This window comes from Pteronotus mesoamericanus, unplaced genomic scaffold, assembly GCF_021234165.1.
Source record: "Pteronotus mesoamericanus isolate MK-2021 breed Mesoamerican mustached bat unplaced genomic scaffold, CSHL_Meso_final contig_101, whole genome shotgun sequence".
Classification (NCBI taxonomy): Eukaryota; Metazoa; Chordata; class Mammalia; order Chiroptera; family Mormoopidae; genus Pteronotus; species Pteronotus mesoamericanus.
In genome coordinates, this window is record NW_026555001.1 from 10,646,596 (window position 1) to 10,673,911 (window position 27,316).

At 37.6% G+C, this 27,316-nt stretch overlaps 1 protein-coding gene and 1 long non-coding RNA gene across 2 annotated transcripts; one reads left to right on the forward strand and one right to left on the reverse strand.

Moving 5' to 3' along the window:
• Nucleotides 1-693: 693 nt before the first annotated feature.
• Nucleotides 694-27,030, reverse strand: LOC129066397 (uncharacterized). Its single transcript, XR_008528700.1, has 4 exons — nucleotides 26,892-27,030; nucleotides 7,155-7,278; nucleotides 1,500-1,611; nucleotides 694-1,243 (listed from the first exon to the last, which is right to left on the reverse strand). It is a non-coding gene; the product is annotated as an uncharacterized LOC129066397 (long non-coding RNA).
• On the forward strand, nucleotides 4,147-20,649 carry FAM98A (family with sequence similarity 98 member A). Its single transcript, XM_054567930.1, has 8 exons — nucleotides 4,147-4,310; nucleotides 7,158-7,306; nucleotides 10,355-10,489; nucleotides 13,968-14,152; nucleotides 15,166-15,246; nucleotides 15,780-15,896; nucleotides 18,469-18,636; nucleotides 18,725-20,649. Exons 1-8 carry the CDS (start codon nucleotides 4,258-4,260, stop codon nucleotides 19,385-19,387), a joined length of 1,551 nt encoding a protein of 516 aa, XP_054423905.1. The 5' UTR covers nucleotides 4,147-4,257; the 3' UTR covers nucleotides 19,388-20,649.
• Nucleotides 27,031-27,316: the final 286 nt, after the last annotated feature.

A 27,316-nucleotide genomic window follows, 5' to 3' on the forward strand; every position in this document is an offset into this window, starting at 1 on the left:
GTGCGAAGAGGTGAGCCATGTCTGCCTACACCACCATCTTGAACCAGAAGTCCCCAAATTCTTTAAATTACTAGTTAGGCCAAATAAAACACAACTCTTGGCCTGACATGGATGCTAGCTTATCACCTCTGGGAGAGTCTAATAAACTCTTACTACATCCAAATTAAATCAGTGTCTATCTGGTTCATTATGTGTCTGATTCACAGGTTGGCAGATCATGGCAACTAGGCTTTAGCTGTCCTGAAAAACAACAGAAATCAAGTCTGGAGGTATTATCTTGGAAAGACATTTGTATCTATTTCCCATATCCATATCTATACCTCTTCCTCAATTTAAACATAGGCCAGATATTGTTGTCTAACTTTGTGCAAGTATCTAAAAATTGTCCTGGTTCAGAGATAATACTAACATAGCCAGGGGCATGATTTCAAAAAGAGCATTATTTAGTAATATGAGTATTTTAGATCCTACAAGATTAATTCTACATGTTCATATTTAGAGGAGAAAAAAGCAGTTTTCCCTATGCAAGCTGAAAAGAACTTTATTTAGTAGCATATATAATTATCATTTCATAAGCAACATGAGCAAATTTATGGTCTTTCTCATTTTCTCCTTGTTGGAGACATTCTGAATGCAAATTCATTAAAACTAGAAAATCTAGGCTCTTTTATTTGAGGAAAAAAAAGTATTTATTTTAGATGTTTAATCAAGCCTTAGAAACTGTTCTTTGGTAAATGACAAAACTTATATTCTTTTATACCTACTTCATTGCCATTATCAAAATTACCCTAATAAACACTTCGCCAAAGGGGACATGCACATGGCCAATAGACATAAGGAAAAGGTGCTCAATGTCATTAATCATCAGGGAAATGCAAATTAAAACCACAATGAGGTATCACCTCATACCTGTCAGAATGGCTATCATCAATAAATCAACAAACGACAACTGTTGGCAAAGATGTGGAGAAAAGGGAGCCCTCATGAGCTTTTGGAGGGAATGCAGATTGGTGCAGCTGCTGTGGAAAGCAGTATGGAGTTAGCTCAAAAAATTGGAAATGTCCCTGGTTGGTGTGGCTCAGGGGGTTGAGTGCCAGCCTGCAAACCAAAATGTCACCAGTTTGATTCCTGGTCAGGGCACAAGCCCAGGTTGCAGGCCAGGTCCCTGATTGGGAGTATGTGTGAGGCAATCAATCATTTTTTCACATATCAATTGTTTCTCTCTCTCTTGCTCGCTCTCTCCCTGAAAATAAACAAAATAAAAAAAATTAAAAACGGAACTGCTTTATGACCTAGCAATTCTACTTCTGCGAATTTATCCAAAGAAAACCAAAACACTAATTCAAAAGAATATATGCACCTCTGCGTTCATTGCAGCATTATACACAGCCAAGATCTAGAAGCAGCTCAGAGGATAAAAAAGCTGTGGTGTGCTTACACAATGGAATATTACTCAGCCGTAAAAAACAAACAAAAAAAAAACATGGAGGAAATCTTACCCTTTGCGATAGCTTGGATGGACCTGGAGACCATTATGCCAAGTGAAATAAGCCAGTCAGAAAAAGACAAGTACCATATGATTTCACTTGTAAGTAGAATCTAGAAAATAAACTAACAAAATACAAACAGACTCAGATACAGAGAACAGGCGGACAGCTGTAAGAGAGGAGGGGGATTGCGGGTCAAGGTGAAGGGATTAAGTCCCCCTCCCCTCCCCCCAAAAAACCTCATAGACACAGAAAACAGTATGATGATTACCAGAGGGAAAGGGGTGGGGTAAGTAAAAGAGGATAAAGGAGATGGAAGATGACTTCAAGTGGAACACCTTCTACACGGAAAACTCATCTCTCAAAAACACATGATGGACTTCAGACAACTGTGTTAGAAAATTCTTTTTTATCATGATCTGAGGAAAAAAACAGGATTCACTAACTCCCTAATCAGTGTTATTTTCATTTTATTGAATTTCATTTTGAATGAGGTCTTTAGATATTCAGGTTACAGTATAAACAATTGCAAAATAAAATGCAAAGATTTTTAGTTGGTCTCATAGAGAATATTTACTTTTAAAAAGCATTGTTTTTATTGGAGTAAAATCCATTATAGATTTATTTTAAATAATATATGAGGTCTGTCTGGGAAAAGTCCAGCCATTGTTAATAGTAAGTAGAGCAACGAATCTGCAACAAATTTTGTATTAACTACTTGGATGATTCAGAAGGCCACAGCTATGGGCAACTGGTGATTGGCAGCTTCATCACAACAATGCACCCACTCATTCATCACGTCTCATGCAGAGTTTTTTGGTGAAACATCAAATCACCCAGGTGACTCGGTCCCCCGACAGCCCAGATTTGGCACAATGCGACTTCTGGCTTTTTCCAAAACTAAAACCACCTTTGAAAAAGATTTCAGACCATCATTGAGATTCAGGAAAATATGACCAGGCAACTGATGACAATCAGGAGAATTGTCTGAGGTCCCAAGGTGCCCACTTTGAAGGGGACTGAGGCATCATTGTCCTATGTACAATGTTCTTGTATCTTGTATCTTCTTCAATAAATGTCTTCATTTTTCACAGTACATGGCTGGATAACTTCTGTACTGATCTTGTATTTTTAAAACCCTTTGTGTTGGTTACCCTCCATTTAATCTAACAATTTGCATTAGAAAAATAAATTTAGAGGAGCCATCTCTTGTTCACTAATTGTATGTATTACAACTTAAATGGAAACTGATTTTTGCATTAAGCATTACTTTTTATTTAGCACCTTCAACAACCCTAGGAGAGCAAATGATTATTCCATTTTTATCATAGTGTAATCATGCACCATGTATGCAAATTTAAATAAATCAAACTAGTTTGATCTTCCTATCTTTTCATGTCCTGCTTATAAGTTCTTATTTAAATAGGAAGGAGTATAGATTCAGAGATGCCTCAAAATCAAGTCCTCACTGTTTTAGCATTTTAACAGGTCATTAAGCCACTAAGCTCTAGAATCCTCATCTGTACAATAACAGTAATACACAGCCTTATGATGATTGCATAAAATAATACCAGGGGAGTAATACCATGTCAAGCACACATTAGCTGCATGATAAATGTTAACTTCTTTCCCCAAATCCAGATGATGCAAGTTAAGGAATTTAAAATAAAGTACAGGGGGCACTTATCCATTAAACACAAAAATGAGAACTACAAAATAAAATCTGTTACCAATTATAAAACTCCTTAATTAAATGCCTAGCCAATGCAACACTATGCCAATTTATTGTTAAATATAATTTTCAAAATATGCAATCATTTTGAAAACAACTTTTTTTATTTTTGAGTAATTTCTAAGCATATACCCAACCAATAACTGTCAAGAAATCATAGCCCATTGTGAACTGAATGGTACACTAAGCCAAATAATGTCAAAAGCCACTGCATTACAGCAAAAAAAAAAAAAAAGTTTCATTGCCTAAAGTGCTGGGATTTAAATATATTCGATTACTTTTGATACAGAGTGAAGCCTCCCTCTGCCCCACCCTTTAAAATAAGATTCTTGGTCTAGAAAGGGCTTAAAAAGTCTGAGAATGCGAAAGAGGAATGCAACAACTTGATCAGCATGCCCACGGCAAAGAAAAGTTGACTCCTCCCTAATCCTGAAATACACCTACGGCAGCCACAAGGAAATTGAAACGCATTTATCAGCATTTGTCCCGTCTATCCTTCAGGAGCTTACGAATTTCCCCTTTTTCCATGACCCAGGGCTATGGCTAGAACACGCTGGCAGGGTGCAGACAACCACTCCCGCCACTCCCTGGGATCCAGAGACTGTTACACAAGCAACCCCCCCCCCGCCCCCAAAATCTAGGGAGCACCCCCCTCTGCCAGCTCCTCCCTTGCCCGCCTCGCCCCAAGATTCGCAACTGCGTAAGCTGAATTAAGAAAGGGTAGAACGCTCCCCCACCCTCGCTGGGGCCCCACACCCAGCTGCCACGCAGCCAGTCCTCCTGCCCTTCTTTGGACTGCCGGCTTCACTATTCAGTAGTACGCATGTGCGAAACTGTGGCGCCCGGCAATCCTTCAGCCAGCAGGGGTGGAGCGGTAGGAGGGACCAAGTTTCTTGCGCACGCTCGGGACATGCGCAGTGCGGGGTCTGAGGCGCCAGACGTCGATTTGGAAGTTCCGGGGCAGCAGCGCATGCGCTAGTGTACGCGTTGCCGGCGAAGAGGGGACCCAGACGACTCGGAAATTTGAATACCACTAGCATGGAGTGCGACCTCATGGAGACTGACATCTTGGAGTCGTTGGAAGATCTAGGGTAAGAGTACCAGGGCTTGGGTCTCCCAGTTCGCACACTGCCAGTCCCCCGGGAACACCTCACAAGTCCCAGTCAGAGACACCTGCCTCTCCATGCCGCACCCCCTGGCTTTCGGCTGTCGCCTCCCTAAGGCTCCGGGACCCTAATGCCACATCCACTGTGTGCCCTACCCGGTCGGGACCCTCCAAATGGGATGCCCGTAGGCCTGCCCTGTGCTCTTTGCAGCCGAGTTACCCGCAGTGTTTGTCAGTCGTGCGTGTCATTGTCTGGGCATTGGTTCTCGCCAACCCCCTTTCTGAGCTTCTCTCCTTGCTCACCATCCTCCTGCCCTACCCCCTCATTCTAAAGGTTGCCAAAGTTGGTTCTCTGATTTCCTACGTGTCCTCCAAACTTTCTTCTCCCGTCTTGAGCCCCTACTCATACCCCACCCCACTTCTCTCAAAAAATCGCCTTTGCCCAGTCATCTCTGCACGCACCCCGGCTTCCCAAAGCCACATGTCTGTGCGCTGCGTCCGTTCCGCTAGCCAGCTCTCTTGTGCCCCTGGCCTGTCACTACCTCCATGGAACCCCCGGCAGTTTCTCTTGACTTTGACGCTCCTTTGAGTCATTATTAGCCCTTACTTACCTGTAGAATCACCTTCACCCACCAGATCCGTGCATGTTTGTTGTGCGTTTTGTCTCCCGTCCTGACAGTTAACGAATCATGATTCATCTTATCTACAAGTTGGAAATAAGGTTCGTACCTCACCGGGTCACCCAGATCAGTGTACTGTATTAAAACTGGAAAACTTAGAATCCCTTGGGCTAAATGTGGTTCCAGGAACAAATCATATGATTAAATATTTGCCTACAGGTACGGTGTCCAAAAATTTTTTTACAGATTTAGCTAACTGTATTTATAAAGAAACAAATCCTTTCTCAAAACCTTCCCCGAGGACTTTGTAACATGGAAACATCTGGAGAAAACCTTTCTTTAAAAAAGGACACCGTGAGGGTTCCCAGAGTCCGCCCACCTAAGTAACTTGCGGTCCTGACAGAAGTTTTTAGGGAAGAAAGTGGCAGTGCTTACCACCGTTCTTTGTCGAAGTGAATTACCGTTGTTTTTTTTTTCCCCCCCTTTTTCTTTTAACTTGCCGTGAATTTTCTTGAATACTCTAGACTTGAGGGGGCTTATTTATTTATGTTCCTTCAGTAGAGCATAAGTAAAAGTCGTTCAACAAAGTGGACTCCTTTGGTAGACATCTCACACGAAATCGCTTGCTCACACCTGAAGCCCTTCGTTCAGTAAACGTCGTTGAGAAACACTTGTCCCGGAGCAGGGTTGGGCTGAGCGCCTAAGGGTACAGAGTGAGGCGGAGGCCGAGTTCCCACTGTAAGAATAGGCTGTGAGGAGATACGTGGAGGGTCCCTGTGCTGCAGAAGGAAATGAAGTCCTAGGAGCCTTAGAAGTGACACTTCAGATCAGTGTTGAAGAGCAGTAGGATGAGAGGACAAGGTAGACCTTATTTAAACGTAGTTATTCTGCATGGATAGAGGTCACCTAAGAATTGGTGATGGATGCTGTTTCTTCCCTTTATTCTTTTACTCTCTCTTAGCTGTATTTTTGTTCATAAAAGGAATTGTTACTGTAATAATTGTAATCAAATAATTAAGATGGGCGGTAATGTAAACCATGGGATTTTCTGAAAACCTTGCATAAATTTCAACCATAACTGCTTAGTTTGGTGGCATTCAAACATTAAAATTTAACCTTGATTGAGGTATAGTTTTAAAGGATTCACTGAGAAATACTAGAATTAAAGGACTTTTATCTTTAATTTGACACATGGTAGGAATTCAGTAATTATTTGTATAATGAAAGAACAAAATCTGAAATTTCTAGGCCTAGTCTCCTTATTCGTGTCTAATATGTGGTTTTAAATCTAGATGCCAGAGTACATAGAGTCTCATTTTTTGTGTAACACTTCTTTCATTCCCTTCAATGTATATACATGTAATTGTATTTTAAAGGATGGAGTATTGTCATTTCTCTAAAATCTCTATGCCACTAAACATCAAATTATCTTAAGCATATTGTGCATATTTAATATACCATCTTTAATAATGGTTTTCATTAATATTTAAAGGAAGGTAAAATCTTCTGAAGAATATATATTTTAAAGTCAATTTGGGAATGACAAAATCTTTAATTCTAGCTATATTCTAGATTGGAGTTCATTATTACTATTGCCTTTTATGTTTGAACATTTAGTAATTTTTTAGAATTACATTTGCATCACTTACAAAGGATTATATTTCAGTTGTACATTTCATTCAAACAACTCACCAACAATTATTAAATTAAACTTGACATTTCACTGGTACTGGTAGGTCTTACCTGGTCTTAATTGTCATTAAATATATATAGAAAAAGAAAATAAATGATTAATTGGAAACATTTTTGCTTTGAAAGTCATTAAAAACCTAACCTAATTGATTTGTCGAAAAATATCTAGAAAAGATAACATAAGTTTCATTTATAAACTATAGTATAATAGCTATCACTTATTAGTCTGGTTTTAATACTCAAATCAGTGAAAGTAAGAAAATGTACAGTAAGTGATTTCAGAAATGTATAGAAGTTTATATAATTTAATAGCGTATTATATGTGATTCTATTAAATATTCACCTATACTTTGAATGTAGCTTAGTACTAATTTTATTTATATTTGCAAGTGTAGAAATTGGTCATCATAACTTATTTTTATTAATGTTTCATTATACAAATAATACATAAATCTAGTGTGTCCATAATACATTAGGTGTGATTTTATATTCTTCTGAAGTATGATTTCTTAACTCACCAGTTACAAGGGTCCATTGTTAGAAGATGGCGCTCTGTCTCAGGCAGTCTCTGCTGGAGCCACTTCCCCTGAGTTTACCAAACTCTGCGCTTGGCTGGTGTCTGAATTGAGAGTACTCTGTAAACTGGAGGAAAATGTGCAAGCAACTAACAGTAAGTAAACAGTTTTATGTGTGAAATAAGAAAAATAAAATCCAGGTATTGTCAGTTAAACATTATCAGTCCTAAAGCTAAAATTTTACGTTCTTTGTAAATAGAAAAAAAGTTTGTAAAGCAACTAAAGACTTTGACTCCATTGTTTTTAGAGAAAGGTGATGCAGAAGTTGGAAAACCAAAATGTAGTCATGCAACTATTAAAGATTTGTGGAAGTTGAAAAGACCCTATTACTAAGATTCAGAAAAATGGAGGCAACTAATAGTATACAAGGTCTGACCAGAAAGTATCCAGCCATGTAGCCAAAATAGAGGCATTTGTTGAAGAAGATACAAGAAACATTGTACATTGAGGACAATAACACCTCAGTCCCCTTCAAAGTAGACATCTTGGGACCTCACACAGTTCTCCCCATCAGTATCACCTGCCCCCTCATATTTTCCTGATTATCATCAGCAGTCTGAAATCTCCCTTTCAAAGCTGATTTTAGTTTTGGGAAAAGCCAGAAGTCACAGGGCGCCAAATCTGGGCTGTAGAGGGGCCAAGTCACCTGGGCAATTTGATGTTTCACCAAAAAACTCTGCACAAGACATGCTACCTGAGCAGGTGCATTGTCATGATGAAGCTGCCAAACACCAGCTGCCCATAGTTGTGGCTTTCTGAATTATCCCAGTAATTCATGCTTAACACAAAATTTTATTTTAAAGATTTTATTTATTTATCTTTTTTTAGAGAGAGAGAAAAGGAGGGAGAAAGAGGGAAAGAAACATCCGTGTGCAGTTGCCTCTTGCATGCCCGTTACTGGGGACCTGGCACACAAGCCAGGCATGTGCCCTGACTGGGAATTGAACCAGTGACCCTTTGCAGACTGGCACTCAGTCCAATGAGCCACACCAGCCAGGGCTTAACACAAAATTTGATGAAGGTTTGCTCTACTTGCTCAGTCATTTTGAGGGCAACAGCCAGACAGTACACATGCTCACTTAGAGGCATCTACTACCCCTACTTATTAGTACAGTGAAGTCATCATTGTTCACACACATGCATTCCAGTCTACTCTCCTTGGCTGCCAGGTTACATCAATGTTGCACTAACAGTTCTCATAGTATTAACAATGGCTTGTCTTTTTCCAGACAGACTCTACTATATGAACTTTCCATTCTTTGTAAAACATGACTTGTGAGATCATAAATAGGTGGCTAGCACTGGAATTTAGGATGTTTTTCTTTTTGGACTACCAGATTCCAGAAGCATGTATAGTATATACAGTAAAAGCTCTCTACTATGTAGGAAGAAAGAGAAGACTTTATTAAGAAGCTTTCTGTATAAGAATATACCATTAGGTATACCACAGCCAGATCCAGCATCATCAGATTTATGGCCTTGAGAGCTGTTTTATATTTACTAATTTTGTTATTGTTTTAGCACTAGTTTGTTGATTCTACAGAAGAGATAGGCTTGGAACCTGACACTCTACGATCTGTTTCCCTCCTGCCATAGGTAAACCTATAATAGGAGCCAAAAAAATGCCCACCTCTTAACCTACCCTTATGGAGAACTATACACATAATCCCATTTTCTTTTTCACAGAATCCTATTGTGAAGAACTCTTGCCAGTTTAGTATATTTAATACTATTACTACTGTTAATACTATTTAATATATTTAATGTGTACATGTTAGTTGCATTCAGTTCTAATTTTTGGAGAATATAGTACAACAGTAATGATAGCAGCAGCTTATGTTTATTGGGCACTTACTGTGTTCTAAGTACTTTACATGTGTTAACTCTTTAAACCTCAGGACAATCCTATAAGGCAGGTTTTATTACTCTTATGCATTAAACAAGGAAGCACAACGAGGTTAAATACATTTGCCTGAGATCACACAACCAGTAAATGATGAAGCCTGGATTCAACCACAGCAGTCAAATCTGGGAGCCAGTGCTCTTAACATTGCCCCTTGACCTAATGTTTCAGAGGTTGTAAGAACTTTGAACCAACACCTGTGCTAGATGCTAACTATTTACAACCTGGAACCCCTTTGTTCATATGAAAACATTTTATAGAAGCCAACACACACAACAGGTAAAAGCATAGCTCTTCTAGTTGAAGTTGAGAGGGAGTACTTTTAGCACAACTCTCGCCTCATCCTCTCAGCTGCCTCTAAAGGAGTTCTGTGAAACTCTGGAGCTCACAGAACACAGTTTTCAAAACCTTGGTTGTTCAGTCTGCCTGTTTCATAGGTGAGAAGGACAACTCAGGTCAAGTGACTCTCAGATATTGTTGGTCAATTTTTGCCCCTCTGTGATATTGAATAGAGAACCATCAAAATAGTAAGGAAGAAAGAGCATCGTTTTTCATTGGTTCACCTAGTGAACTCTGGATTTTACACATTATGGGAACTACAAGTCATGCTCACTACCTTCAGATTTTATTGGAAACTAGAAATATTTGGCACAAATGAAACAACTGGATATTAGTAGTAATTAAATGCTTCACTCTGTGGCTCACAGGGGAGGAAATCGGTTAGTGTGATAGTACTTGGGGATGGTTTCATCAAGGAGCTAGACCACAGGACTTTGATGGATGGGTGGGATTTGATAGAAAAGGAGAGGGTAGAGGACATATCCATCACAGGGAGTAATTTAAATGAAGGCACAGATTTGGAAATACGACTGACCTAGGACAGGAGGTAGATTGCCCCGGCACAAACAGAAGGAATATTTGTCGAAGTAGTCGATAGTTACTACAACAGTAACCTGCTGGGAAGGGCAAAGCAGAGAAGCTAGGGAGAATCTTTAAATATAGAAAAATTAGGTGAGGTAGAAATTAGAAAGCCATTAAAGAGTCTCAGGTAAAGGAATAACCTAATGAAAGTGTTAAAGAAAATTAGTGGTGTGAGACAGGAAGAATTAGAAAAAAAAGAAACTTGTATTTGGAAAATCTTACTATTTCAATTTTTATGTGTGTGTGCACATACACATATCTAGGTGCTGTGTGAAAAACAGTCACTTTTATTAAATGAGATTATTTTAATTCTTAAAAGGCCCAAATGAAGCTGAAGAATTCCAGCTTGAGGTGAGTGGGCTACTAGGGGAGATGAACTGTCCGTATCTCTCACTGACATCTGGGGATGTGACCAAGCGCCTTCTCGTTCAGAAGAACTGCCTCCTTTTGCTCAGTAAGTCCATGACTACTAGGATATAGCTATTATTTTCTATTTGTGTTTTCCATGACTAATAAACTAGTGATTGTTTTGTTTCATTATGGATTTAACTTAGAATACTGCTTATTTTAAAGAAAACTTTATTAAGTTTCCGACTTAGAAGCTATTGGTAGGTCTGTGCACTGGTAGCCTTGATGTTTTATAATTACTGCTCCTTCATCATTTAGCTGGTGGCACTCAGGCTGTTGTGCTTCACCTAATGTGACCAAAGGTGGTGCTGGTGTGTTGTTCAAATGTGTGGTCATTAAACCTTAGCATTCTAGACTGGAAGCACATTTTAAAATAGACTGGTTTTAATTAAAATATTTTGTCTTGTTGATGTTTCTTTGTGTGGGTAACTGTTTAGGGGTGTTGGTTTTGTTTGTAAATGTAAAATTTTCTGCAGAATATTTGCTTTGTTCCTATACTTACTGATCATTGTGGGGAATATTATTATAAAAAGTTCTTTCCTTCTATGTTTTTTCTGTACTAACTACTATTTCTCTCTTCACCTGAAGAACAGTAAGTAGACTTACAAATTTTGTTGCCTTAAATAAACTCTCTAATAAACTCAACTAGTAGTCTTAACTCAGACTTTTCGTAGCATTCTGAGACATTTAGATTAAGCTTTGGTTAATTGAATAGTATAGTTCTTATTATGACAAACATAATTCAGAATTTTAAAAACACTTGTTTTTACAACCTTACTGTGGTTTCTAGAAAATACTGCAACTCTAATTGTGAAGATTTAATTTTTTTTAAAAACTGTGTTCATACCCATTATACTTAGGTACTAATTATTCCAGAATCATTTTCTTAATTTCCCCTTTGTCAAATGATTGTTACTGGGGGATATGCTCATCAGATTAGATACTGCTTTAGATACTGATGTTGCTGCATATAGTTCTTGTGCATACATTCAGTAACCTTCAAATTGTACAGTTTCTGTAACTGGCTCAGCCACAGTGTACTCAGTGATTCTTCCTTGGTAGCACTGTTTATCTCGACCAATACCTCATATTTGGCACTTAGAATATGTTATCTTACTTAGGAAGACAACAGCTGTGTGGAAAGGTTAGCAATAACCTGAATAGCTAATTCTTCCAAAGAGCCTAGAGTTTTGCCGTTTTAGTGCTGATACTTACAAAAACTACTTTGAATATAAATATTTGTAAAATACCTTTAACTTTTTCTCTTTCTTAAGCAGACTGCACAGAACATGATTATTTTGGACTTGGGCAATATTAATAGATTATTTTATTTTAATGTGCTATTACCTCAAAAGCTCTTCAAGAATATGCAGCTATTAATATTTGCTCCTCAACTAAATGACTAAGTCAACTAAAGGTTACTCTGCTCTGAGTTCTTCGTACACACACACTGCTCACATCCCTCCTCTTTATCTTTGCTTTTTGCTGTTTCTCATTCCCTTAGCCTGTTTCCTCTCCTTCATGCTAATGTTTATGTACATGTACTCATCCTCTGCTCGTTCTGTATGGATATTTCTCATCCTTCAAGTATCAGTTGTCAGTCTTGATGTTATAATTTTACTTACTTTTTCCAGCACCCTTACCTTACTTATTTGAATCTTGTATAATACATCGTGTTTTGAGGGGGGAAAATAAACCAACCTCATCAGAATTGTTAGTAAAATAGACAAGCCTTTGAATGAATGGCTGAAAAACTCCATTATCAGGTTAAGAACTATTGTGGCTGTTCATTGGCCTTTCTGGTTGTCAGAATGTTTCCTTAGGTAAAAATAAGTTAGATATCTAAGTTTCTAGTAGCTGAAGAACTGTTGATCTTTTTATGCCTTTATTCCTCACTAGATTGTCAGTAGAGGTGATCTTTTCTGTTTTTGTATTTATAGCCAGTCAGTGCCTTTCCTAGTACTTTGAATACATCAGCTACAGTTAATGCTTTTTGATGGTAATTGTGTTGGTGAATTAATTCTGTGAGAATACCTGAGCTACATTGTCCTAAATTTAGAGAAAAATTTTATTAAATCATATAATATGTGATTTTCTAGAACAAGGGTTGGCAAATTCTTAAAGGGACAGATAATAAATACCCTTGGCTTCATGGGCCACAAAATCTCTGTCGCAGCTCTTAACTCCGGGGTTGTTTGTCAGCAGGCGTAGACTGTATGGAAACGGGTGAATGTGGCAATGTTCCGATAAAACCTTATTTATAAAAACAGTGACTATTTCCTAACAGTGGAGTTTTACTGGCTTCATCTTTCAGCTCATAAAATTTGCTGTATGGAACATGTTGAGATTTTATCAAACCCATATAGAATGGCCTTCCTGAAACTTAGCTATATTTATTGTTCTACAACAGGTGTTGGCAGCTTTTCAGAAATGATCTGCCAAAATTATAATCCCTATACTAATAGCATTACACCTTGGGTATAGGAAATGAGATATTCAAACTGATCATTGTTTTGTAATTGTAAACTTTAAGAGCCCAGAAAATGTCTTTTCAAAGCTATCTTTCTAACATTATCAGAAGTTTCTCGCTTTGTCACGTACCTGAAATCCTGAGATCCAAAGGATTACTAATCTTTTATGAAAATGTAAATGTCCTTGGGAAGGTTAAAGGAATAAGATTGAATATTTATACCTTCATCTTAATTACCTGAAGCAGATTGCATCCCTCACTATACCCAAGGAAAGCAGCACACACGAGATGAGACTGATAGAAAAGGGCTCTGCCAAGAAATTATTTGGAAGTTTTGTTATTGCTGTTTCCATAGGAGGGGAGGAGAAAGAAGAAAGTAGGGGAAAGGGAATACTGAGAAGAACATAGATGGAAGAGGGAGTGTTTTTTTTTAACAGGCAGAGGGTGACATTAGACTACGTGGAGATATAAGAAAGGAACTTTTAGGAAGTAGTTTAGTGCCTTCCCTCTTCTCCTGTACGTTAAACTTTGACTGCTTACAAATGTTTCACACCAGTTCTATACAGACTTCCTAAGTTTGAAAGGTAAGAGGAACAGATAGTTGTTATATCACTGGTGTATGTCAGTGGCGAGAAGTCTAAATAAATAAATAAATAAATAAGTAGCCAGCCAACCTTTTTAACTCACTAAAAATTTGCCACCTGCTACCTTTTGCAAATTTGGTAACAGATGCCAACCCCTGTTCTGTAGATTCCTTAATAATGGAACATAAGAATCCAGATTTTTAGATGTAATCTATCTTGATCTCTTGGTTTCAAATAGGATGGCTTATTTTTAAATCAACCTTTAAATATATATTGGTTAAATACCTGAATTACAGAACCCGTTTATATGTTATGTCATTTGAGGTAAAAATGGTTTTCCTTTCTTGTTTTTATCCATTCTTGCAGCTTTAAAACTTACATATCATTAGGTCTATAGAGTTGTGACTCCAGACTTATGACTATTAACTGTAGCTGTATCTCATTTTGAAATCTTATTTTGTTTACTTCAGCATACCTCATCTCAGAACTAGAAGCTGCCAGAATGCTCTGTGTGAATACTCCTCCAAAAAAAGCTCAAGAAGGAGGCGGTAGTGAGGTCTTTCAAGAGTTGAAAGGCATATGTATTGCTCTAGGAATGTCCAAACCTCCAGCCAATATAACTATGTTCCAATTCTTCAGCGGGATTGAAAAAAAAGTAAGACCTTTAGTACCAGATTGTAGTGTATTAAAGGCATAGTCCTACATTTGTTTGAAATGAAGCAAGTTAATTTCTCTTAATGGGAACCTAATGTGCATATTATTAAGTTATTGTTACTAAATGAGTTTTGGGTTTTAAATCCTAGATGCCTTAAACAGAAATTATTATTTTAGTGTTTTTTAACATGTTAACATGTTTCTTTTTCAAAAAGGAAACTACACTTTGATTTATAAGCTGAAATAAGATAGATGTAATGTAAAAAGAACTAAGTCCTTTTAAAAATTCTTTTATCATTGAAATTTAGTGCAATTAATTTTTAAAGTCTTTGTCATTAAATGTTACCTTCTCCCCATTGACTGGACAGAAAAAGACATTAATGTTCTTGGTTTTTAATCCAGTCACTTCAAATCTTGAAAGTTTGAATTGGCAAACTAGATTTGTTGACTGCTAACATAATCTAGTATGTGCAAATAATTCATGCCATACATTATCAACAATGAAGAGGGTTTTTTTAATCATTTGTTAGGAACGAGCAATTTTAATTTAAAAATTAAAAAAATTAATAGACAAGAATGATATTTGTTATAGCAGAGTTATTCTCTGTGTGCATATCTGGTGGACTCTAAGAATTGGTACATTTGCATTGTGGGGCAGGTGGACAGACACCATGATGCATAAATCTGGCTGAACTCTACAGGGGAGCAGCAGTATATCCATAGTCCCTATTTTTCTGTGTGTTCATTCATCCATTCAGCAAATACCCATTAAGTGCCTACCGTTGTCAGGCACTGTTGTAGGTGCACTGAAGGAATCATGCTTCCATAGGCACGTGAGGAATGGGCAAGTGAGTGTCTTTATTGTGTGGGTCTTGTACATTTCAAAACATCCTCCACCTTTGCCTCTGTCAGGAATCTTCTTTTGATGGCAAGATATGATGGGACTTGGGAAGATGAGGAGGCTATGTGTTACTTTTAGATTTGTTTATTCATTCATTTATGTTTTTGTGTCAGTTAAAGGAAACATTAGCAAAAGTTCCACCTAATCATGTGGGAAAGCCTTTATTGAAGAAGTCAATGGGACCAGCCCACTGGGTGAGTAGCAATCATCTGAAGTAAATTTGTAAGGAACCCCATCTATCTATCTTATATTTATATTGACACAGTTGGCACTTTGTGGACATCTTTAGAATCTACTCTGTGAATGTTAAGATTCATGCAACAGAATTTTATTTGCGTAAGAGTAGAAACACTTATCTCATAATTTATAAATATTTCACACAGCTGATTAAAGTAAACAGAAGTTCGATATGATGCATGTTTCTAATTGCCAAATGGGTTGTCTTCAAGCCAAAGACTTCATTGGGCTGAGCTTCACACAGTGAATTACGGAAAAGCTAAATGAATGACTTTTGTACTTTACATGTTTTTTATTATGTTTTGAGACACTGTTTGGCATATCATTTCCTTAATTTATTGTTACAACTTTTATTATTACATTTATTAAATAACTATTTTGTGCTAAGTTCTGGAATTCAGTTATGAAAGAAGCAGACACAGTTAATGCCCTTTTGGAACAGAGGTCAAACAGATTTAAATTCTAACTTTTTAAAAAAAATTTGTTTCAGGAAAAGATAGAAGCGATTAACCAAGCCATAGCCAACGAATATGAAGTTCGGAGAAAGCTGCTAATAAAACGTTTGGATGTCACTGTCCAGTCTTTTGGTTGGTCTGACCGAGCTAAGGTACACATTAAATAATTTAAAAGAGCAGGTTATTTATAGACTTGATCCTGAAGCATTCCTAGCGCAGCTTAGATACAGTGGAGACTACAAGAGATATACATAGTGAGTTGCTGAGTAGCAATTCTTTTAGCTATTCAGCAGTCATGAAAACATTTGTTTTTCAATTATTTAATATTGTTCAACAAAACTGTATGTTATGTTATAGACCCTACTGAAAGTACCCATTTGTGAGAGAGATGGACAAAGTATTTGAAAATTAATAAAATAAAATTTTAAATAATTTTACTATACTTCAAGCTAACCATTTAATTTGATTGGATTTAGGAAGACTAAATACTATGGACTATTTATAAAGAATTGGAGAATCTGGTAAGACTTACTATGTCAGCTTAAATGAGTCAGGTGAAGGTCTTGATCATTTAACAGATAATTATTAAGTATCTACTATATGATCATTAAGTGGGAATTAATAGGCACAATTGATTGATGTGACCTTCTTAAGACCCTGAAATGGAACTAAATATTGAGTTTGTGTGGAAGTTGGTCCAGATGTTACTATGAGATTTCCCTTAATAGTACATTCATTTTTGAAAATAGATTTTTCTCTGAATTTTAGTGAAGTGGCTCAGAAAATGTTTTTATTTAGTTCTGCAATAATCTTGCTACTAGGTTAGTTTCACAAAAATCTTTAAACCTCAGCAAAGTCCTATTTGACTACTAAATTGTTGGAGTAGATATTTACTAGGTTACAATATTTTTAGTGTTGGGAAGGGGTCTTAGAGATCAGTCCCAACTCCCCTCCTTTTGCAACTAAAAAAAATAGAGACCTAGGTAAATGGGAGACTTTACATAATATCTCACAGCTAGTCAATAGTAGCAGGAGTAAATTGTTCTCTTCTGTGATTGCTGTTTAAGAAATGTAAGTCTTCTCATAAATTATCTTCGATAAAAACTATTATTTCACCTTCAGCATAGTAGATATCATTCAAAAACAATAACGTGCAACTTTCAGCTAGAAAACACAATGATGGAAGTGCACTGACCCAGTCACGAGCACTGTGCTGCTGGCCTGCCTTGGCGTGCCATCAGTGGACTTCGCAGCCGGCGCCCTGATGCTCGGAGCCACCGTTTACCCTCATTGTTGTCATCTTTAAAGGGCCGTGTTTAATCTAGATGATGTTTAAGATTCTTTTGAACTATAATACACAATGATTGTATGAAATATATAAATATATTGAGGATAAGAAAGAACTATATATATTAGTTTGCACAAACCTATTTTTTCATTTAGTGAAATTTATGTAGTGATATCTTCCTTTGAAACTGTGTTTTAAATAAATTTATAGAAACTGCTTTCATATGCACAAAGTGAACTTTTATTTTACTCACAAAATTTATGCATTTATATCTCACTTTGAAATTGTATTTTCAATCAGTTTTATTTGAAACATATGAAACCATTTTCTCAAAGGTATTTGTTTTCAGTCAACAAACATTAGGCACTTATTTAGATGCAATAGTGACTCTAAAAAAAATAAATATAAAACAGATTCAGGAAACATTCCCCAAACTATGGAATGACCAAAATCACAGATCATGCCATTGTCTTAACCACAATGGCTGTTTTCGTTTTTAGTGTTGTTGTCTTCTTTTTGTGGGTATACAGAATCCTAGTAAACATGTCATTTCACATTCTATTTTATCGTGTAATGTAACCTAAACATTTAGCATCAGTGTTTGAGTACCTGCATGTAACCAAAAGACTTGCCAAATATTTCTTTTCTTGTGCCGATTTACTGTATATTGTAGTTGTAGCTGTTGCTTCCAGAATTTAGTAGCTAGGTGATTGCTGCTATTTCCCCAAATTTAGGTTACTTTAATTTGCATTTATTGATTTCTGTCTGGAATAATTGTTTTATATTTGTTCGAATTTATATTCTCTTTTGTGAACTTTATATTTTTTGTTTATCTTTTGTGGTCTGGTGTTTGAAATAGATTTAAATGACTAGGCCAAGTTTCTAATTTCCCAGTGATTTGTCTTTCTTGTTAGAGCTAACAACCTTAATTATTAACTTACACTTCTACTAAGTAGTTAAGGTAGACCCTTTGTTTTTATTTTTTATAATAATAGAGGAAAGTGTTAAATAGGGGATGACTTTTGTAAGAAATGTATCATATTATCATATTAAGAACATTTTAGTACAATTAGAGCTACTAACATTTTTGATCTCATAGTAAGCAAAAATAGGAAAATGAAAAAGCAAATGATCTGAGACCCATGGCGGAGGGACCGTCTTAGCTTTTTTTAGTAGCCCCACAGTCCAAAAGGGCCCCACTACCCGTGGGATCTCTCCTCCCCTTTACTTTGAAAACACAATCATTTCTTGCTGTGCTGTAATACAGTTCTTGACTAGGTAGGAGCAGTGGTGAGTATATATAACTTTCTCCCTCCCATCTAGAGCCTAGTAAATATCATTATCAGACATTTTGGAAATCTTTTAACTTATTTAATATAAGTGTTCCTGTGTCATTTTGAAAACTGACATTGTCTCTGAACACTTTCTTTCAACAGAGTCAGACAGAGAGATTAGCAAAGGTTTACCAACCAAAACGTTCAGTCTTATCTCCTAAAAGTACTATTTCTGTTGCCCATCTTTTGGCTGCAAGACAAGACTTGTCAAAGATTTTGAGAACAAGCAGTGGCTCTATAAGAGAAAAAACCGCCTGCGCCATTAATAAGGTGATTAGAGTACCTTTAATTTTCTTTCAAATACATTTATTTCTGTTTACAAAATAAAATAATTTAAAATGTCTCTCTTACCCCGCAGGTGTTGATGGGCAGGGTGCCTGACAGAGGCGGTAGACCCAATGAAATTGAGCCTCCACCCCCAGAGATGCCGCCATGGCAGAAAAGGCAAGACGGCCCCCAGCAACAGGCAGGGGGCCGAGGAGGAGGGAGAGGTGGCTATGAACATTCCTCATACGGAGGACGAGGAGGTCATGAACCAGGAGGAGGGAGAGGTGGACGTGGTGGCTACGACCACGGTGGCCGAGGGGGAGGAAGAGGAAATAAGCATCAAGGAGGCTGGACAGATGGAGGGAGTGGAGGAGGAGGTGGCTACCAAGATGGTGGTTATCGAGATTCGGGCTTCCAGCCAGGTGGCTATCACGGTGGCCACAGTGGTGGCTATCAAGGCAGTGGTTACAGTGGCTTCCAAACATCTACTTACACAGGAAGTGGCTACCAGGGTGGTGGATACCAGCAGGACAATAGGTACCAAGATGGTGGGCACCATGGCGATCGAGGCAGCGGTCGCGGAGGGAGAGGCGGTCGTGGAGGCCGAGGTGGACGCGGAGGGCAGGGAGGAGGTTGGGGAGGGAGGGGGGGCCAGAATTATCACCAAGGGGGGCAATTTGAACAGCACTTCCAGCAGGGAGGTTATCAGTATAACCACTCTGGATTTGGACAGGGAAGACATTACACTAGTTGAGGCTACAGAACCTTACATTTTGCTAGAGCTCAAGTAATAGAAACTTAGTTTCAGAACCCCGAGTCCAGTGTGGATTTTGAATGTGAGACCACAGGTGGCAAGCAGATCCCTGCTTGGCACAAGCATTGTGGGTCTTCATTCAATTCTGTTGGTTTTTTTTAAAATGGACTTACACAATGCTGTTTATTTGAGAAACACATACAACATCTCTCCTTTGTATGAAGAATTTTTAAAGGTAATTAAAATTGCCTTTAATTGACCAGTAGACTAATTCCACAGTCAGAACATGCATACTTTTTTGAAGAAATTACTTGAATAAGTAGTTTTCATATTTTCAATATACAGTTTGAAAATGAGGATTCTCCTAGATTTTTTTAGCTTTACAACTAGGAAGGTTTCCTCATAGTAACAACCCATTTATATGTGTTTTCCTTATACTATTCTAATGTCTATTTTCCAAGCACAGTTTCTGCCCTGACTGACTTTTTATTTGGAGAGGTTATGCCACATTTGCTTCATGACAGAACTTCTAAGTCAGTTCCTATTAAATGAGCTCTTCTGCAGATAGCACATTCAGTAGCCTTATCCTCTTGATGGAATATTATACCACAAGCTGAACTCTGAAAACCTTGAACATGGCCAAAATTCATCAAGATTATAAAAGCAAACTAAGTTGTGAATCTATAGTATATATATATATATATATGTAGGCATTTAGTTAAGTATAGCGATTCAAACTGACCTGCATTCATTCAAAACGAGTTCCTCCTTCAACCTTATTTTTACTTGAAATCTGCTAGAAGAAACAGCAAACTTAAATTTGTTTTATGCACGAGTTAATACCACTGGCTCAGCAAATACAAGTTAGTTTGCTTTGAGCAGGAGACTTTTTGTAACGGAAGAAATGCACTACAGAGAAAGAGGACAGATTTTTGCTTAGTGCAGGAGGCCCTTTATTATTGCTGCAGAAAACAAAAGCCTGGCTGAGTTGATGTTTTACATTCTCCTTTACTGAAATCTACATGATACTTCTTGCTGGGTTTTTGTATACTTACATTGTCAAGCTGTGAAAGAAAATGGCTGCAGGTGTGCTTTGTGTGAAAGGTGAGCAATAAAGTATCTGTACATTCTCTCTGGTTTGAGTTTTATTTTAGCTGCTTTTCAAATGAAATTATTTTGAATACTTGCTTCAAGCTTGTGAGCTGAGTCCGGTGTCTGCCCCACCCCGAAGATTCTTGAGTGTCCCCTTAAAACATAATTTGTAGTGCAAGATCGCCTTTACTCTAGAACCTTAAATAAATCGAAAAATAGCTTTTTCTAAATTTACCTTTTAGTATGTTATATACCTAGAAAAATTCCCTACTCATATGTGGCCACTGGGTGTAGCTGTTGCTACACAATGTATTAGGCAAAGGTAAATTATGGCCCCAGTCTTTTAGGGGTTTTGTGTTTTACATGCTTTCTCCATTCTTCCTATGAATGAGGGACATTTTTCTTAAAAGAATGGATTGAAAAATACATGTTTGTAAAAAGAGAAAAAGTTTTTTTCTACTAAATTGGGGTGTAGGAGGGGGCGGTTAGGGTGGGGAATCATCGTGTCATACCATTAAAAATACTACCGGTATTTGCTATTGAGATGAACACATTGTTTTGGAAGTTAAAATGATTTTTGAAAACCTTTGATCATTTTGTTAATTTTACATGTTCATTAGATTTTTTTGGCTAGCATTTGCCATTCTAAAATATTCAGACATGAAGGCAATTTGAAATACTTTTATCAAATTGTTAAAAAGATTTTGCCCTGACTGGTGTGGCTTAGCAGATTGGGCATCTGCAAACCAAAAGGTCATTGGTTTGATTCCCAATTGAGGCACATGCCTGGGTTGCAGGCTAGGTCCCCGATTTTGGGTGTGCAGTAGGCAACCGCTCACTGTTTCTCTCTCACATCCATGTTTGTCTCCCTCTCCCCAAATAACTAAAATCTTTTTTAAAAAATCATTAAAAACTTTTAAGTTCTGTCTTGAAAGTTTTAAGTTTTGGTCTTTTATGCTGTTACAAATTTTAGTATGTATAGCAGTTTCTTACTAAAAATAAAATTGTCAAGGTTTCATATCTTAAAATACCGCATTTACCTTAGCCTTTGCTTGAATTTGTTTTATAGCCTCCAACTCTATTCCTAGTGACTTTCATTCTTTTGACAAGTGATTTTTTACTTATTTTTATGGTTAATAGATTGCTCTTTAAATATGAGCATATAAGAAAGTAAGTGATACGTTTCTCCATGATGACTCTAAAATTTGTATCTTCATTTTCTGTTTGAAACTAGAAATTTTTCATATAACGAAACCATAAAAGAGTTGTCTCTTAGTTTCTGTGACACAGATACCATTCTCTAGAAATAGTATATTTCAAAACACCAGTTTTGTTATATTAAAATAATAAAGTTAATAGAGTTTTAAAATAGAGCATGTCTGTTGATCTTACACACATTCTTAACCTTGTAGTAAATTATGATTTCACCAGAATCTGGTATGTGGGAGTTCCTTGGAGAAATGAGAAACAAAGTTTTTAGGGGGAAATTTTTAATCTGAAATATGAAAATACTGTCTTATGCAGACACACTGAAACAAACAGTACCTTTTGTTAGTGTTTTGTTTCCTCCCTGTACCAGGAACCAGAACAGGATGTCAACACTATGAAAATTGTCAAGGATGTGCCACTGTCATTTTCATTTTCTTGCTCTAGATCCAAAAACCGAGCTCGTGTCGAACTGTGCAGGCATAGAGTTAAGTAAATCCCTGCTAATGCATTGGAAATCATTTCTATATACACTTTCCTCACTGCCCAATTCATTTATATTATTATACATGGATTTTTTTAATAAGTTGTGCCCATTCTACCTTTTTAGATACTTTACCTATTCTTTTGAAAATAAATTTTAAATGTACATAATCATTGCCCCTTTAAATAATTTGGATGGTATTTCATTTAATTTTTTAACAGAGAAGTCCTTTTATTTAGGTTTATCTAAAGAGAATAACAGTCATCACAAAATAACATTAAATAACACTTTTTCTGTGCTTGTTTCTCTTCAGTAATGTGATTCTAAGTCACTAGAAATGTTCATTGTATTCAGCACTGCATTTCTACATTTGTATACATTAAAGTGTTCTGAGGGTTCAAATGACTAACTGAAGCAGGTATGCATGTTTGAACTGACATTCACCTCAGTTCTTACTACAACTTCAAAACAGTCTAAAATATCTTGATTACTCACACATACAAAACCTATGATGGGCAATCTGTTATGCATAGTTTTGCTTTTTAACTCTAGGGTTTTTTCTAATATGAAAATCTTTCATTGTATTTAGTTGGCAAAATTATGTGGGTAAGAAAGGTATGCCCTGCCGGGTGGCTTAGTTGAAACATCATCCTATACAGCAAAAGGTTGTAGGTTCAATTCCCGATCAGGGCACATACCTAGGTTGCAGGTTCAATCCCCAGTTGGGTGGGTAGGGGGAGGGTACAGGAGCTGTATGGATGGAGGTACTGATCATTAAAGTTTCATAAATATAACTTGGCATGAGAACTTGCACAGTAAGTCATTCATTGCCCTATGTGTAAATGAAGAAGGCTTGAGTAGAAGTAGAAAAATGTAATATGTTCCCTAGAAATGGAGGGAAACTCTTGAAAAAAAAAGTGTATTGGAATGACCAGGATTTGTTAAATTACGTTATACTTTAAGGAGAAGATAAAAGTCCACAGTTCAGGTCAATAAACATGACTGCCTGTTATATTCCAGGCAGTGGCAGAGTCAGAAACAGATAATAATTGTAGCATAATATGATTAAATAAAGAAGAAAAGGAAGACACCAGGGCATTAGGATGGCACAGTGTTCAGTATTGCTTAAAACAATAGGCACTTACGGTTTCTGTGGATTAAATAAATGAACAAATTCATTTCTTAGAGAAAGTTTTCATATGCTCAGTAACAGTGTTTACTTGGGTTTTGTTGTGTGTTTTTTTTTCAGGTGAGAGGTCTGACATTTGTTTAACTGGTTTTTTTGGGGGGGGGGGTTCCCCCCTGGTATGCCCTGGGCTTTTGCTTTGTCTTCACTCTAATTTTGAGCTTTTGTCCAAAATTTGTGGGGAGCTTATTTAGTAAAGGAGCCAGGATAGTGTCTAAGACAAATGAAATTAATCTTATATCCTAACCTTTACATCTTGGCAGGATTTGCAACTGTAGGATATACCCACCACCCCCTACCCACCCCCCACCCCCCGCTGCCGCCACACCCATCAAAAAGACTCTGGCACTCTACTCTCCTAGAGACAGATCACTTCTTACAAAATATTCCCTGCCTGTGTGTTCTGACTCTTCTCAGAACCAAACCAGGGTCAGGAAGAGAGAGCCTGCGTCCAGCTAGGATCTCCATTCCTTCTGTTGTAAATAAAGGATTGAAGATACACACTTCAGAGTGTGCCCCTTTGCTCTGAGGAGGGTGATTGTCCTGCATGTATTTTGTTGGTTGTGTTGCAGCCAGCGAATCCCACTCTACTGCAGCAACTTCTCCATGCCCTCCTGCAAGCCTCTCTGAGCAATCTGATACTTCGGGCCATTTTCTGCCTGTTGGGCCTAGGGCTTCCGATCTCCCCTAGTTTCTGCAAATGGAATTGGTTTTGTTTTTATTCTCATTTTCACTTTTTAAGTGATTTCCAGTCAGAAAAGAAGTAATGGTTTCTTTTTTTCAACTTCTTTAAAAAGGATTTTATTTATTTTTAGAGAGACGGGAAGGGAGGGAGAAAGAAATGTTAATGTGTGGTTGCCTCTCATATGCCCCCAGCTGGAGACCTGGCCCATGACCCAGGCATGTGCCCTGACTGGAATTGAACCAGTGACCCTTTGGTTCTCAGGCCTGCTCTCAATCCACTAAGCCATACTAGCCAGGGCCCAACTTTTTTTTTAACAAAACTTCCGAAGAGTTTTAAAACTAGTATAACAATTATCCATGTACTCCACCTACGTTCAGAACTGTACATCTTGCTACATGTACTTTATGCAAAAAATAATTTTTTTAACCATTTGAAAGGACAGATATTGATGCTTCATTCCCTAACTACACCAACAGGCATCTCCTAAAAAATGCTCTCCTGAATAACCATGAAGTCACTATCAATGGAAGTGAATTAACATTCGTTCAATACATCATTTAATGTACAGACCATATTTAGATTTTCCCAATTGCTCCCGCAAAGTGTCTACTTTGTTTATTCCTCAATCCAGAATCCAATCAAGGTTTACAACATTGCATTTAGTGGTTGTGTTTCATTTGGTTAATATGTTTTATCTGATCCAAAATTGTTCTCTTTTCCTGGTTTTCATGACATTTTATTTTTGAAGTGTTCAGTCCAGCTGCCTCAGCAAAGCTTTCCTTATTTTATATATAAACTGCAAGTCACTAAATGTGAATTCCCACATGCTTGCCATTAACATTTCAAAAAGAAAATATTTTTGTTTGTGGTCCAAGTACTCGATAGACTTCAGCAAGCTGGTTTGGATGCAGCTGGAGAAAGCTATTTCCTGATGAACCTTAAATTCCAAGGTTTCCTATCATTACCACCTTGAATGGTTGTAAAATAAATGACGTACTTTTTATGTTAAAAGTTAATTTTTGTTTTCTTGTCTCCCTGTAGTAAACTAAGTTTTTTCAAGGGGCAGGCTCAACCAGATTTATGTTTTGCCCTATTTTTCTCTAAGCTCATTTACTTTTTATCCATTTGGTTTCTGTATCTTGCCTACCTGTTTTCAAACAGCGAGAATAACTGGTGTTAGAAAACAGACCAGAACTAACTCTATACTCTTGAATATTTTTCTTTGATACTTTGTTTAAATAAGCCTTATTTTACACAAAATTTACTTAAATGTATTTAGAGCCTCCAAAGTACGTAGTCATATAACACACAGAGTCTGAGATCTTAAAGACAACTTAGAGAATAACCCTGCTTAATTGCAAAATAATCTTCACTTACTTAAAAGGTCTTTACAATGTACTTTTACACATATTATTTGACTTGACTTGGCCTTTATAACAACTCTATACAATAGGTGGGGAAGATGGTGAGACCTTTTTTTCAAATAATGAAATTGAGGCTCAAATAGATGGGCTTGACTTGCCCAGGATCTCATGACTCTAACAGACAAAGATGGGATTTAAATCTGGTTGTGGACTGCATGCCAAAGGTATATTCTGGTGATCTCATTTAACTGAAATTTCTCCTCAGTCATACTAGAGTTTTGTATATTTTGGCAAAATCAATGTGTTTATGTTAGGAATACCACGCTCCTACCATCAATAACAGCTCCCTTCTGTAGGAGTCCTGTATTATTAAATAGCAAACACCTCTAACTTTGGGAAAAACTCTTACCATAGAAATCTGTGGATATTATTAATTTAGGAGGCAGCCACTCAACCTAAATCGTTCAAATACCAATTAGGGCCACCTTCTGGTTTAGGCAGATCTAAGAAAGCATCAACCCAATTTGTACATCCTTCAGTGAAGGTTCTATTGCATCCTCTAACATATCCCCTCCCGGTACCTAATAATATTCACCATCAAGAGGTTTGTTTTTGCTTTTCACCTAAAAGGTGACCATGATCAAAACCACAAAAGAAGGGTCTGGAGGGATGTATTTCTGCTCCATCATGGGTTTTCCTATTTTGTTTATTTTACTGATTATGGGAAATTGGTAGATTGGAAACATCAGTCACCATTGTCATGAATAAATGATATCAAAATTATAAACTTACTCATTATGGTCTCAAACTTCTGCAAGTAATAGTACTGTGTGTATATACATTTTTATATACATATACACATGTACCATATTTTGCCAGTATAATGCACACTTTTTTTTTGAGCAAAAAATAAGAATGTGCATTATACATGGGTATAATGATTACATACCATGGGTACAACAGTGGGCATAATAATCCTGTGTATAATGCACACAGAATGTGGGTGTACGTTATGCATGGCAAAATACAGCAGTTTAGAGGGGGGCAAGATGGCGGAGGAGTGAATAGAAGTAACACTGACCTCATCCCTGGACCAATCTGGAATTACAACTAAATTATGGAGAAATCACCTGAACCAAACAACTGAACAATAGCGACAGAGTAGCCTTATAACTTCTGACAGACAGAGGAATCAGCTTTAGCACAACCTAACTGGTAAGCAGTGTGGTGAGACTTGAGAAGGCTAGCTGGGCGCCTACAGGCAGCAGCTCCAGAGGGATATTGAAAAGCCCAGTCGGATCCCCCTGAGAAGAGGGGTTTAAACCATAAGCAGGGATCCCCAGACTACAGCACAGAGCCCAAAAAGTACACAGATATCAGCCAGCTGCAAAAAGTGGCAGGGTTACTCTCTATCGGAGACAGGTGGCTGGAGATGCAGAAATCTTTTTAAAGGACCAACACATAAATTTTTATTTGCAGCCACTTACCCTGGTCTCTGGCAAAGGCTGGGGCAGAGTGGGCTGGAGACGCCTGAGGAGAGACTGGGGAAGGAGGCTTTGGAGAAAGACCTGTGGGAATAGCTGGCAGGATCCTGGTGCTGACTCACCACCCAGGCGGCAGCAGCCATCTTGCTCAGACAGACCACTCCCTTGAGCTGCAGCAAAGTGAAAGGACACGATAGCCCCTCCCCCAAGAAGGACTTTGCCCTGCTCTCTGGTGCCTAAGCCTGACTGCTGAGTGCAGAGAGACTAGATTAACAACTGAAAAAGACAGCTACAGAGAGTAAATCCCTGGAAGTCTTGAGCAGACTGCCTAAGGTCAGACGGGGTCAACATCTGACATCACCAGAGGAGGATCCAGAAAGAAGAAACAGCTGTAAATACTAGAGGCTACTGAGACAAAATCTTCTGTG